Genomic DNA, 14,129 nt, shown 5'->3' on the forward strand with positions numbered 1-14,129 from the left:
ATATTCACCTACTATGTTTCCTTCTCTCCCTTTTCCTACTGACGAATTCCAGTCACCCATGACTATTAAATTTTCGTCTCCCTTCACTACCTGAATAATTTCTTTTATCTCGTCATACATTTCATCTATTTCTTTATCATCTGCGGAGCTAGTTGGCATATAAACTTGTACTACTGTAGTAGGCATGGGCTTAGTGTCTATCTTGGCCACAATAATGCATTCATTATGCTGTTTGTAGTAGCTAACCCACACTCCTATTTTTTTTTATTCATTATTAAAGCTACTCCTGCATTACCCCTATTTGATTTTGTATTTATAACCCTGTGATCACCTGACCAAAAGTCTTGTTCCTCCTGCCACCGAACTTCATTAATTCCCACTATATCTAACTTCAACCTATCCATTTCCCTTTTTAAAATTTCTAACCTACCTGCCCGATTAAGGGATCTGACATTCCAGCCGTAGAATGCCAGTTTTCTTTCTCCTGATAACGACGTCCTCCTGAGTAGTCCCCGCCCGGAGGTCCGAATGGGGGACTATTTTACCTCCGGAATATTTTACCCAAGAGGATGCCATCATCATTTAATCATACAGTAGAGCTGCATGTCCTCGGGAAAAATTACGGCTGTAGTTTCCCCTTGCTTTCAGCCGTTCGCAGTACCAGCACAGCAAGGCCGTTTTGGTTAATGTTACAAGGCCAGATCAGTCAATCATCCAGACTGTTGCCCCTGCAACTACTGGAAAGGCTGCTGCCTCTCTTCAGGAACCACATGTTTGTCTGGCCTCTCAACAGATACCCCTCCGTTGTGGTTGCACCTACGGTACGGCCATCTGTATCACAGAGGCACTAGTTTCGCAGATGATGATGAAATGTATGATGAGATAAAAGAAATTATTCAGATAGTTAAGGGAGATGAAAATTTAACAGTCATGGGGGACTGGAATTTGATAGTAGGAAAAGGAAGAGAAGGAAAAGTAATGGATGAATATAGACTGGGGCAAAAGAATGGAAGAGGAAGCTGCCTGGTAGAATTTTGCACAAAGCATAACTTAATCATAGCTAACACTTAGTGTAAGAATCACGAAAGAAGGTTGTTTAAGTGCAACAGACCTCGAGACACTGGAAGGTTTCAGATAGATTATATAATGGTAAGACAGATATAGAAATCAGGTTTTAAATTGTAAGACATTTCCATGGGCAGATGGGGACTGACCACAATTTATCGATTATGAACTGTGGATTAAAACTGAAAAAAACTGCAAAAAGGTGGAAATTTAAAGACATGGGACCAGATAAACTGAAGGAACCAGAGGCTTCAGAGGGAGTGTTAGGGAACAATTGACAAGAATAGGGGAAAGGAATACAGTAGAAGAAGAATGAGTAGCTTTGAGAGATGAAAGGCAGCAGAGGATCAAGTAAGTAAAAAGACAGGGGCTAGTAGAAATTCTTTGGTAATACATGAGACGTTGAATTTAATCGATGAAAGGACAAAATATAAAAATGCAATAAACGGAGCAGGAAAAAGGGAATAAAAGTATCTTTAAAAAAGGAGATCGACAGTGATGCACAAAATGGCTAAGCAGGAATGGCTAGAGGACAAATGTAAGAATGTAGAAGCATGTATCACTAGAGTAAGATAGGTATTGCCAACAGGAAAATTAAAGAGACCTTTGGAGAAAACAGAACCACCTGTATGAATATCATGAGTTTTGTTGGAAAACCAGTCCTAGCCAAAGAAGGGAAAGCAGAAAGGTGGAATGAATATACAAAGGGAGATGTACTTGAGGGCAATATTTTGGAAATGGAAGAGGACGTAGAGGAAGATGAGAAGGGAGATATGATGCTGTGAGAATAATTTGACAGAGCACTGAAAGATCTATGTCAAAACAAGGCCCCAGGAGTAGACAACATTCTATTAGAGCTATTGATAGCCTTGGGAGAGCCAGCTATGACAACACTCTTCCCATCTGGTGAGCAAGATGTAGGAGACAGGTGTAAGACCCTCACACTTCAAGAAGAATGTAATAATCCCGATTCCAAAGAAAACAAGTGCTGACATGTGAAAATTACTAAACTGTCAGTTTAATAATTTATGGTTACAAAATACCAACATGAATGCTTTACAGAAGAATGGAAAAACTCGTAGAAGCTGACCTCGGAGAAGATCATAGTTTGGATTGTGGAGAATGTAGGAACACACGAGGCAATACTGACCCTAAGATTTCTCATAGAAAATAGGTTAAGGGAAGCCAAACCTACGTTTACAGCATTTGTAGATTTAGAGAGAGCTTTTGGCAATGTTGATTGAAACACTATTTCAAATTCCCAAGATGGCAGGGGTAAAATATAGGGAGTTAAAGGCTATTTACAATTTGTACAAAAACCAGACGGCAGTTATAAGAGTCGAGCTGCACAAAAGGGAAACAGTGGTTGAGAAGGGAGTGAGGCAGGGCTGTAGCCTATCCATGATGTTATTAAGCCTGTTTACTGAGCAAGTAGTAAAGGAAACAAAAGAAAAGCATGGAGTAGGAATTACAGTCCAGGGAGGTTTGCCAATGGCACTGTAATTCTGTCAGAGACAACAAAGCACTTGGAACGGCAGCTGAATGGAATGGACAGTATCTCGAAAGGAGGGTATATATAATGAACATCAAAAAAAAAAAAAAAGCACAATGAGGACAATGGAATGTAGTCGAATTAAATCAGGTCATGCTGAGGAATTAGATCTGCAAATGAGACACTTAAAGTAGCAGATGAGCTGCAATTTGGGCAGCAAAATAACTGATGACGGTTGAAGTAAAGTGGATATAAAATGCAGACTGGTGATGGCAAGGAAAGTATTTCTGAAAAAGAGAAATTTTTTAACATCCAGCATAGATTTAAGAGTTGGGGAGTCTTTTTATGAAAATATTTGTAGGAGTATAACCATGTATGGAAGCGAAACATGGATGATAAACAGTTTAGACAAAAAGAGAATAGAAGCTTTTGAAATGTGGGACTACAGAAGAATGCTGAAGATTAGATGGGCGGATCACATTTCTAATGAGGAGGTAGCGAGTACAATTGGGGAGAAGAGAAATTTGTGGTTCAACCTGACTAAAAGAAGGGATCTGTTGGTAGGACACATTCTGAGGCATCGAGGGATCACCAGTTTAGATGGGCGGATCACATTTCTAATGAGGAGGTAGCGAGTACAATTGGGGAGAAGAGAAATTTGTGGTTCAACCTGACTAAAAGAAGGGATCTGTTGGTAGGACACATTCTGAGGCATCGAGGGATCACCAGTTTAGTAATGGAGGGAAGTGCGGGGAAAGGGGGGGGGGGGGGCAAAAATTGTAGACAGTGGCCAAAAGATGAATACAGTAAGCAGATTCAGGGGGAAGTAGACTGCAGTAGTTATTTGATGATGAGGAGGCTTGCACAGGATAGAGTAGCACGGAAAGCTACACCAAATCAGTCTTTGGACTGAAGACAACAACAACAAAAACAACAGCAGGAGACGTAAGAGTCTGGATAGATACCAGAACCATACTTATGCATTTTGTGCAGCAATGTTGTCGACACTCACTGTGAGGTATGATGGGAGCGACTGGGGGTGTGTCAGCCGGTGGTTCTACACAGTCAATTGGACAGCAGCGGGCAGATGATATTTTTTGGAAGCAAGAGACATTGTAACATTCTCATGTCAGGATGGAAGTGAAATACGCTGTGTGTTCAGAAAAAAACTGTGTTCTCAGGTTCCACTGTAACCAACACCTCAGAAAATGCAACATATCTGGAAGAAACAGCCAAATATTTGTGGCAATGGAGATATAAGTCTAACAACTATCCTGGACAATGATGACTAAAAATAATGAAACTACAGGAGGAGAACAAGTAAGGAAAAAACGCAGTGAAGATAAAAATTAATGTAAATCATCTGTTTTAATTTCTTTTATTTCTACTTGTATTATCAAACTGTAAACAATCAATAATAGAATAGGTGTAATGGAAACATTTCAGATAGAGCCCTAAGATGAATAAAAGTTTGTAATTTTGATTAGTCAGAGTACGTTAAAACATAAATTCTTCTCAAGGAGCCTCTTAAAAAAAGTGGGGACAATCTTATATTAAAGGTTGTCTTATACTAGAGTAAATAAAGTATGTCAAAAACGCCTCATTCTGCATTTTCAGGCAAGTCAGATTAAATGTCTGGATTGCCAATAAGCCTTTTTCCTCAGTTACGTTAATTGGTTCAAAAGTTTGCTTTGTTGTCTGATGTATCAGTGTTACAGCTGGCCGACATATTTTCCTTACTGTCTCAACGATTTTCCAAGAAAAATGTACATAGTAGCAGCTAAGTTAGGATACTTACAACACCCAACATCAGACACTGTAGTTTAAGCATCCTGTATTGTGGATTTGCAGGAGTCGAACTGAAAATGTAAATTCATATTTGAAAGTATCAATCACGTGTGGAAAATGGTCTGCTTATGTCCAGATAAGGAGATCCATGTGCAGGCTTTAACCCTTTCCAATCCAATTTTTCTGTTCACTGCATTCTCTCTAACCCTTATTTATCACTGTCCAACATCAGAGGCGTAGCGGCAAATCGTGTCAGACGTAGTTAGACAGTGGATCTGAAAGGGTTAATACAGTCAGGCCCCTCCCTAGGTGGAGTACTGTGAACTGTGTCTGCATTTGATGCATCTCAATTGGTGCAACAGACCTTATTGGCAGATTCTGACATTTCGCATGTGACCTAGAACTATTATGATACAGAGCAGCGAGATTTCATCATAGGCTCCAAAGTGGTAAACACATTCCATCCAGCAACGGCCACCCAGTCATGTTTTCACAGTCCTGGGCTAGTGCTGGGCATTGCTTGTGACAGTACACACTGTTTCCACAATTTTTTCCACTGTCTGATTCTGGTTTGTGGAAAGCAGATGACTCTCAGTCTTACAATGTCTTACAGCCAACAGTTAGTTCAAGATGTTTTTGCCCAGGCTGCTGTAAGTGCACCTTGGTGTGAACAGCTTCTTCTATGGGTCCTGCAATATATATCCTGGCTGGCTGGTCTCCCAAGCTCTCAAGGGGCAGATCCACTTTTTCTCCTGGCAGCATTAACTTCAAGTTCAGCAAGGTGTGGTTCTCTGAAGACGAGGAATGGTGCCGAGTGGTGGTACCATTATCCCTGCAACGTCGCATACTTCAGCCAACTTAGGAATTTCCAGTATGAAGCAACTGGCACACATGTCTACTGGCCTTGTATCAATGACAATGTTTTACAAGTGGTGTGACAGTGTGCCATTTGGCAGGTAAACCAAACAGACCCAGTCCACTCAGCCTCACCATGATCAGTGCCAACAGAGCCTGGGACCAAGTTCGGGTATATTTCAGGGCTCCTTTCTTGGAATCCATATCATTAATTGCCATGGACTCCTTCCCCCTGTTACCACGTGTCATCCACCTCCAGCAGAAAACAAAGGCAGCCATGAGAGGAGCCCTGGAGTGAATCTTTCCAATAAAAGATGCGTCCTCTACACTGGTGACTGACAACAGTCCCCAAATCACAGAAGCCGATTTCAAAAGATTTTGCACCTACAGACCAATTAATTAAATATTTTATCACAACTACTCCCCGTACAGCCTCAAATGGGCTGGCACAGAGGTCTGTGGAACTTAATGTTTCAAGCCTTAGGGTCAGCAAAAATTGGCTTCAGAACTAAACTTCATCCTAGTTTTTTTAATGTTCATACCCGTCAATGGTCAAAGTTGGGGTGAAGTTCCTTCAAGGGCACTGTCGAAGAATACTTCTGGACTTTCCACCCCAAAACACGAAGCTGACAGACCCATCATTCCATGCAGATGCTTAATTAGGGATATGCACATTTGGGACGACACTCTGACAGAACAGCAGGGCAGCCACGTATACTGGTAGCTACAACACATGGAATGCTGTTCCAGCACTGCAATCAACTCTAGTTGCAGCACCCTACTCAGTGGCCTTCCTCATCAGGCAATCCGCCATCACCACCACCTCATAGTTCTGTCCACTCTGGAATTACAGAGAATGGCTGCCTGGCCCTTCCTTTCCACAAACTGTGGGACATGCCCCGTCATCAACAGATCCTCAGAGTCATGCAGTGACTCCTCATCTCCCACATATCTTCAGTCATATGCCAGAAGCTCTTGCTCCACAGCATTGCCGGCAGCCCCAGATGTCTCCGAGACTCCTGACAAGATGTCACCCAACCCTGGGCTGTTTCTGCTGTGTTCTCCCTTGCACTGGCGTGGCAGGTACCAAACGTGTGTGTCAGTGGCTTGATGTGGGAGGAGTTTAATAAACCCACTGGATGTGCAAATAGATGGTATAGACATGTCAATAGGTGTAATATCAGCAAAGGTGCCTATGACAGAAAAGCAGCTTCTGTCGCAGGCTGGTCACATGAGCTTCCATAGCTGACAAATATAAGACTACTCAGTGGTGGTCTCTTCCGAGTTTGGTATCCCACCTCGTCTCTACATGTGGACTCTGCAATACTGTGAGTGTTTACTGTGGGGTCCTAGTAAACCCTCGATTCTTTAAAGAATCAAGCTCCCATGAATAAAAGAGCTTGAAACATTTGATAACTTTACGAATGAGTTATTGTGTTAAATATTTGATTTTAAGCATGTAAGCGAGAGAAAGTTTACAAAAGGTTTGAAATTATGCATAAAGTTTGTTGGAAGTTGTGAAGTCCTCTCCTTTTCAAATACTGGATGAATGTACTCCAGATATTTGTGCACCATCAGTTACACTGTCTCAAGACAAGCACACAATTTCTAATTGTAATACTTGTCTTATTGTGTTAAACTTTTTAACATAAGATTATGAGAATATGATGCCATTTTAAATTTGGACAATAATTATGTACAATATTGAAAATCAAATTTTTGTTGCCCCTGAAATCCATTAGATAGACAAGCAGCAATTGGTACCAGGTTCTGGGTTAGTCACTTAGTAAAACTGGCAGTGCTATCAATGATGAACTTGTGGTTTCCCCTACTGGCTGCCTATAAGGAACTATGATTGTGAAATAAATTATCTGGCTGAATCATACTTGGGTCTTATTCTACTATTCTGGAATGATATCAGAACAATTTATTTGTGGCTTAGACAAATATTTCTCCAAGAATTATTACTTTTTGGTTCAAGGATTAACTGACAATTTATGCTGTTGTTACAGGAGTTATTTTATGTACAACAAATTATCTGACCTGAAGTGAGGGTTACAGCCTTTGCCTCAGTATTATTAGGGGTGTTATCACTTTGGTGACTAATGTTGTATATACATTGACAGATCACCAGCCACCCACTAAAAATAATGTAATACTCATTATCCCATATTATAGTGCTGTGTCGCCTACCTAATAGAGCCTCAGGATGATCACCTCGCTCTGCCATAAGTCGATACATTTCCAAACGTGCAAGGTAAGGGCCCCGTAACCGACGTGGTAGTTTTGTTTCATTGTCTCGAACCAGACGTGCAAGGAAGTCCCGAACTGCTTCTGGCGTGGAATCTGCACCCGGTATCCCTTCACTGGGGTCTGCTTGGCCCGAATCAATTAGTTTCAATGCTGATGATAAGTACTCAGTAATGTATGACCACCTGTCCATGCTGCCAACACAAAAAGATACAATGAATTATAGTTGGCATGTGACAATATATAGGTTTAAAAACACAGTATTAAATGGTGTTCAAAACATTTTTGTGTGTGTGAAGCTGATAGTTTAGAATGCTGCACAATGTCTTTCCTTTGCTATTTTTGTACAGGTACAATGAAAATACTAAATTACAATAATTTCATTTAAAACAATTCTTATACTTCAACAGCTATCAGGACACACATAAGAAAATTTAGAGAACATATGCAAATATATCTACACATAATTTTGTATCTACATCTGAAACCCAGGTGTAAATCATACACTACGTAATAGCCAAACACCACTTTCGGATGTGCAAAATTTGAAAAACTTTTAATGAATTTGGTTAATGGTTTAATACTGATTATAATTATGACTGTTCTATTCCTTTAATGGTAGATAATACATATGGAGACAGAATGGCAAAATTCCAAGTACTACAAACCCAAATACATGAAAGTAGAAAATACTATTCCTAGCATTTGAAACCTTTAAATTCCTCCCTCAGGAAGGAAACAGCACCAGGTTGGGAATGTTGGAAAGGAGATGCAGGTCATTCAGATGGAAGGTAAAAAGAGACTGAAGGTGCGCAATCCCACTCAGATCTTAATGCCTGAATAGTAGTTACACTCATTGTTGCACTCAAAAGGGTAATGCACATGCTACTGGCCTGCAGTGGATCTGGGTGGAAACTATTATCGATTCCCTTTTCTTTAACTTCCCTGGCCTGCCAACTGGTTAAGGTTCTACAGTTAAGGGCTATCCCCCTTCTACTGTCCTTGAATCACACTATGTTAGGTGCTGGTTTATGAAACAGATGTGATTCTTGATGACTATAATTGTATACTGATTACATAACACCTAATTATTGTATTGTAGCATTTCCACCAACTTAAAAATTTCAGATAGGAAACTGTAGATAACAATGCCATTTGCAGCTGATACAGTATGCACTAAAACTTACTCTTCCTTCAGCATTAGCTTGAAAAGGAGATTGGCCTGTCGCCAACGCTTCAACTTCATGAGGAGAGTAGCTTTCTTGTACGGGACATGCACATATGATACCAGTTTTTCACCTAGTGGGCCAGTCACAACATCAAGTGCTTCACTGTATTTTCCCTGCAAACAAATGTCAAAGTTTTCAAATCTTTCGGATATGATCAATAACTGTACAATACACTGAACTTTACTAACCCCACACAGGCACTTTATAGCTCAGAAAATTCTACATAAGTTATACTTCTGTTCTTTCATCATTACAAATTCGCTAACAGTCTGAATCTTCCATTCTGCAGGCAAGTGTGTGGTTTTCGAAGGATTAAAACTGTGTGCTGGACCAGGACTCAAAAACCAATACCTCGCCTTTCTTGGGCAATGTTCTTACTAATCAAGCTACTCAGGGACGAATCTCAGTCGCCCCCATCACTTTGCTTCTGTCAGTACCCCTTATGGGCTCAAGTCCTGTTCTGGTACTCAGTTTTAATCTGCCAGACAGTTTCATAAATGACTTTTATGCCTATTAAGACTATGACTTTGCACACAGTATTTAATGCTCTCCACAATGAAAATTCAAAATGTCACAACAAGGTTTTTTACTTTACCTCTCTGGAAAAAACAAAAACACACACGCGCATCAGAAATTTAAAATATAAAAGAAAGGACAATAAATAAGCTGTAGCTGTCAGTACGCTCTAATGCTCTGCATGAGAATCAACTAACCACAGTTAACAAGTAAGAGAGTTAAGCAATGAAAAAAGGTCATAGGATGAGTATATGCTGCTCCCATTAAGGAGTTAATGGACTATCATCTCAGTTTTTATATCTTTATAAATAAAATGAATCACAACTTTAATAAATGAATAATATTATGAAAATTTTAGGAGACTGGTCAGAACATTAAATTACATGACAAACTTTAGTATTAGTCTGGTCCTAAGGAAAGCTGATCTATATTGAAAGGTAATGGCAGTGCGACTTCTGAGAAATGTACCAACTGGTACATACAAGATGCTTTTGGCTAGATGCGAGCCAATACTCAAAAAGTAAACTGATCTATAGAACAGGAAAAAAAAAAAAAAAAAAAAAAAAAAAAAAAAAAAAAAAAAAAAAAAAAAAACACGTTTTATTTTTGCTTCTTTATTTTTAGTGGTGAAGGTTGTGGTGACAGACTGATCTGTAGAGTACCCCAAAGTCTAAGTAGAGTTGAAAGGTAAGAATTTGGTTGCAGTTTTGCCACGACAATGATGTTACGGGAAGAATAATATTTCTTGTTACAGTGCAAATTTTACGGATTTTGCAGTTGCAAATTTGCTGCAATTCCGTATCATCATATCAGTACTGTAATAATGACATTATCATATTCATTCAACAATTTCACTTAACCCATTGTCATCAGCTATACTATATCTTTCGTTGCAGAGTACTGTACAGTAAATAAAATGATTTCAAGTAGCAGATATCACTTGTGATCTATAGTAGTAATTAACAGGTCTATGCCCTGAAAATATTCAAAGACTTGTGCTTAAGTTCTACTCCTTAACTGATAATTAATTATACCTCATACAGCTCACCTGCATTTCCAGAATCATAAGATACAACTGAACTTCTTGTTCTGCCTCAATTTTATCTTCATTCACAAATTTTTCAACCATTCTCTCAGCTAATGGTAAAACAATGCTCTTTGACAGTTTGTCATCTGCCTTGTATGCCTAAAACAGAAAATAAATAAAATTTTGGAAGTACTTCCAGGTAGGCCTGTAATAGGGTGTGAAATTTACTACACACGTTATATTAGGACACCAGTTCACATTGTGCGACTAAGATTTGAAATATATTATGTCACTGTAATGTTGTCATTTGTAAGGAGAAAAATAATTTGTAAGCGAGGGTAATATTACATTTTCAGATTACCTCTGAAACACTAAATTACCGAACGGTAAATATAGTGATGCTGAACTGCTAAGAACTAACAGTTCCAAAGAGCAATTCAATGTGACAAAATATGTATACAAATGGCAATACCATATATCAACGTTAATAGTGTCTTTACTATAAATTACAGGCGGTCTTTTTCCAAGTTAAAAACAGAAGCCCATGTCAACAAAATAAACAAGAATAACAACAATCCAATGATAGAATATACCACGGTGAATAAGCATCAAGGCAGCTTTGAAGCTGTGATGCTCCATAGTGTATTATAACAGCTGGCGAAAACTTATCCAACAAAGACTTGAAGAGATACAAAGAAACATTATTAGGTAACGAATGTGAATACCAACTAAAGAATTCTGCTGCTTGTAATTTAATGTGTTATTTATAAAATGAACATGTAAATTTGTATTTTGAAAGTAACTGATAGAATTATACTTTTAAAATACAATAATTTATACTTGTTAATAAGCGCCAAAGATCTCTGCACTTATTAACATCAACTTAAAAAAAATGTTTACTGATGTACTGTACAACATATCATCATACATATATAATTCATAACAAGTTTTTCTTCATATGGTTCAACTTCAACATTTCATATAATGCTTACACGAACAAAATGCAGTATGTATTTTCAAACTGATTAAAGAAAGGCAGAAATGGTTTAAAATAACCGAATATTAACAAAATATAAACAGGGCTTAAGGCCATCATACCTGCATCACCACACTCATAACAGCCCAAAAGTAATATGGGTTCTTCGGTTTCAATTTGTAAAGCATAAGGGCAGTTTGATGTTGTCTTTTGTAATCGGCAACACGTACATATGCCATGAAGAGATGTGTAAGCAGCTCTTCGTTGGTAGGGTCTTTCTTTGTAGCTGCTTCGTAAATTTCGCATATTCTCTCCGCTGTAAGAGTTTGGAAATTCTTATAAAATACTTATTCACAGTCACAAAATTTCCTGTTGAAACACTGATAGCCAACAGAAACTAATCTAAAATGTGTCTATCAGAAAATAATTAAGTTAATTTCTAGCACCGGAATCTTACATTAAAATCACTGACACTGGAAAATAATAATACTTAGGCCTAGCTACTGTAAAGTGCAGTATGACTGATAGCTGCAGTTTGTCACACAGAAACACAGTAAGAAACAAATGCATACGCCTGTGGATTTCTCGGTAACATATTGTCATAGCCTGTAGAGTAGAGTCGTCGCATGGTACTTCTGCCCGAACTGCCTCCAGAAGCTCGATGCATTCTTCTTTTTTGCCCATACGCAGAAGGGCAAGTGCTTTCAGTACCTGCAATGATGAGTCTATTTAGCATCAATACAAAATTTAGTGGGCATTTTCATTACTTCCATGTAACAAGAAAAGTATGTAACTATTTCCTGGCTTCACCTTTGCACATTGAAAATTTGGCTGCTTCTTCAGAACTTTGTCTGCTTCCTGCAGTGCCTTCTTACTATTGCCAATGTCCAGCCAATCTGTAAACGGAAATAACAATTGTGTATATGGTAACATTTCCTACCGCCAACTTCTATGTTAAGTTGTGAAAACATTAGACGCATATATCCTCTGATATTAAAATACGACTAGAGACAAATATTTAAACTGCGGATATGATTATGACTTCGTACTTTACTATTATTTAGAGGCAGCAGATTCATTATTTTCAGATATGAAAATTTATGTTTACATTCTGTGTCTAGTGATATCACACGATTATTTTCTACAGATGAACTACGATACAAAACTACCACTATCCACCAAAAAACTAGGTGATATTTATATCAATGCGTAACAATGCGACATTTATATATGTCTTCGTACATTACCATATATTGGACGAAGTCTTCGTTCACCAACACTACTATCCACATGGGTTTTAGCAGCCATATTTATTAACAAGTTACTACACAAACAACTTCGAACAACTGACGCTAGATAGCAGAAGTTTCGTAATCGGTTGGTAAGAGCGCTTATCTTAAATGTACAAACAACCCAGTCAAAATTTCAATTTGTTCTTTTACTAATCCAGTGCCACGCACTGTGCACTTTTCACGCTAAGTGTCATCTGAGTCATCGGATTGCATCTGAAAAATGTTCCGAAATGTCTGGAGTATTTTGCTGACATCGAAAACTTCCACTGAACATACGGCAGCTCTGTACACATAAGGCGAGAAATATAACAACAATAAATTACAAAAAAACTTCTGTCTCACCGTATATCATAGCACCTTGATACGGGACTTAAAAAAAGAGAAAAGGGTTCTATGAACGGTAACAAACTCTATAATATTTGAAACACATTAAAATTCAACGAATCATAGACGGCGAAATAATCATATAAAAAGGAAAAGCTAGGACTGAACAAGAATGAGGCAGATATGGAACCTGCCTGACCTTTCCAAATGAACTATAATCCTTGAGGATTTCCTCATTGTGGATCTATGGAACAAAAAGTTTATCAGCTTCGAGACATCTCTTTAAGGAGTTGGTTTTCCTGAGTACTACTTCACAGTACATTAATTCCCTCATGTAGCTGGTTGTAAATAATCACTACAGTTCAATAGGAACAGTTATGTACATAATTACAATTCCAGAAGGATAAATGACATTCATCACTCTATATTAAGGTTGTCATTAGCACGAAAAGGGGTGCATAATGCCGCAACTAAAAGTTTTGATTACTTACACAGTGATATGAAATGTCTGACAGACAACAAATTAAACTTTGGAAACAAACTGAGAAAGTTTCTTATTCCGTAGAAGAATTTCTATATTTGTTATTTATAAAAGGTATAAATATGAAAAAAGCAACTTAGAAATATATATAGAAATAACAATATGCACAAATTAATTTGCGATATGACTGTAAAATCACTCGTTCCACGTCACTACGATCTACGGTGCAAAATGGTCCAAGGAACATGTAACTAACTAACTTTCTACTTTATTTATATTGCATAGAGTGAACAAATACTTTTGCAAACGTCGTTGTTGTTATACAATATTTTGAGAATTTCCAGAATGAAATTTTCACTCTGCAGCGGAGTGTGCGTTGATATGGAACTTCCTGGCAGATTAAAACTGTGTGCCGGACCGAGACTCGAACTCGGGGCTTTGCCTTTCGCGGTCAAGTGCTCTACCGTCCTTCCTTCCTTTTTTTTTGTTGTTGTTAAATTCTGTTCGTTATTGTTCGTTGTGTTGGGTTGGAGCGGACGTCACATGACATGCGTTGTCAGTTCGTTATTAATCACTTCACTCAGTTTCTTTACTACAAAAGCAGCCAACTCTCTGGCCGAACGCGCTGAGCTACCGTGCCGGCTGTCCCGTCTGAGCTAACCAAGCACGACTAACAGCTTCATTTCCGCCAGTACCTCGTTTTGTTTTATTTTGAGAGTTTCTTTCAAAATACGAACAAAACAGATAGTTGATATAAATTAAGAAAACTACAATACAAGCGCACAAAAGAGAATACAAAGCCACAGAAGTAGGTATACGATTAAGGTACGTCTA

General features: G+C 38.4%; 1 protein-coding gene across 1 annotated transcript in view; it reads right to left on the reverse strand.

Annotated features, from left to right (window-relative positions):
- Nucleotides 1-12,527, reverse strand: part of LOC126418530 (N-alpha-acetyltransferase 25, NatB auxiliary subunit) — an 85,627-nt gene extending 73,100 nt beyond the window's left edge. Inside the window, exons 1-7 of the mRNA XM_050085339.1 lie at nucleotides 12,446-12,527; nucleotides 12,009-12,094; nucleotides 11,771-11,909; nucleotides 11,321-11,514; nucleotides 10,244-10,381; nucleotides 8,638-8,792; nucleotides 7,394-7,644 (exon numbers count right to left, since the gene is read on the reverse strand). Coding sequence (XP_049941296.1) covers nucleotides 7,394-7,644; nucleotides 8,638-8,792; nucleotides 10,244-10,381; nucleotides 11,321-11,514; nucleotides 11,771-11,909; nucleotides 12,009-12,094; nucleotides 12,446-12,506 — 1,024 coding nt within the window. The 5' untranslated portion in view covers nucleotides 12,507-12,527. The remainder of the gene's footprint in view (nucleotides 1-7,393; nucleotides 7,645-8,637; nucleotides 8,793-10,243; nucleotides 10,382-11,320; nucleotides 11,515-11,770; nucleotides 11,910-12,008; nucleotides 12,095-12,445) is intronic.
- Nucleotides 12,528-14,129: the final 1,602 nt, after the last annotated feature.

The sequence above is a fragment of the Schistocerca serialis genome, chromosome 9 (assembly GCF_023864345.2).
Source record: "Schistocerca serialis cubense isolate TAMUIC-IGC-003099 chromosome 9, iqSchSeri2.2, whole genome shotgun sequence".
Taxonomy (NCBI): Eukaryota; Metazoa; Arthropoda; class Insecta; order Orthoptera; family Acrididae; genus Schistocerca; species Schistocerca serialis.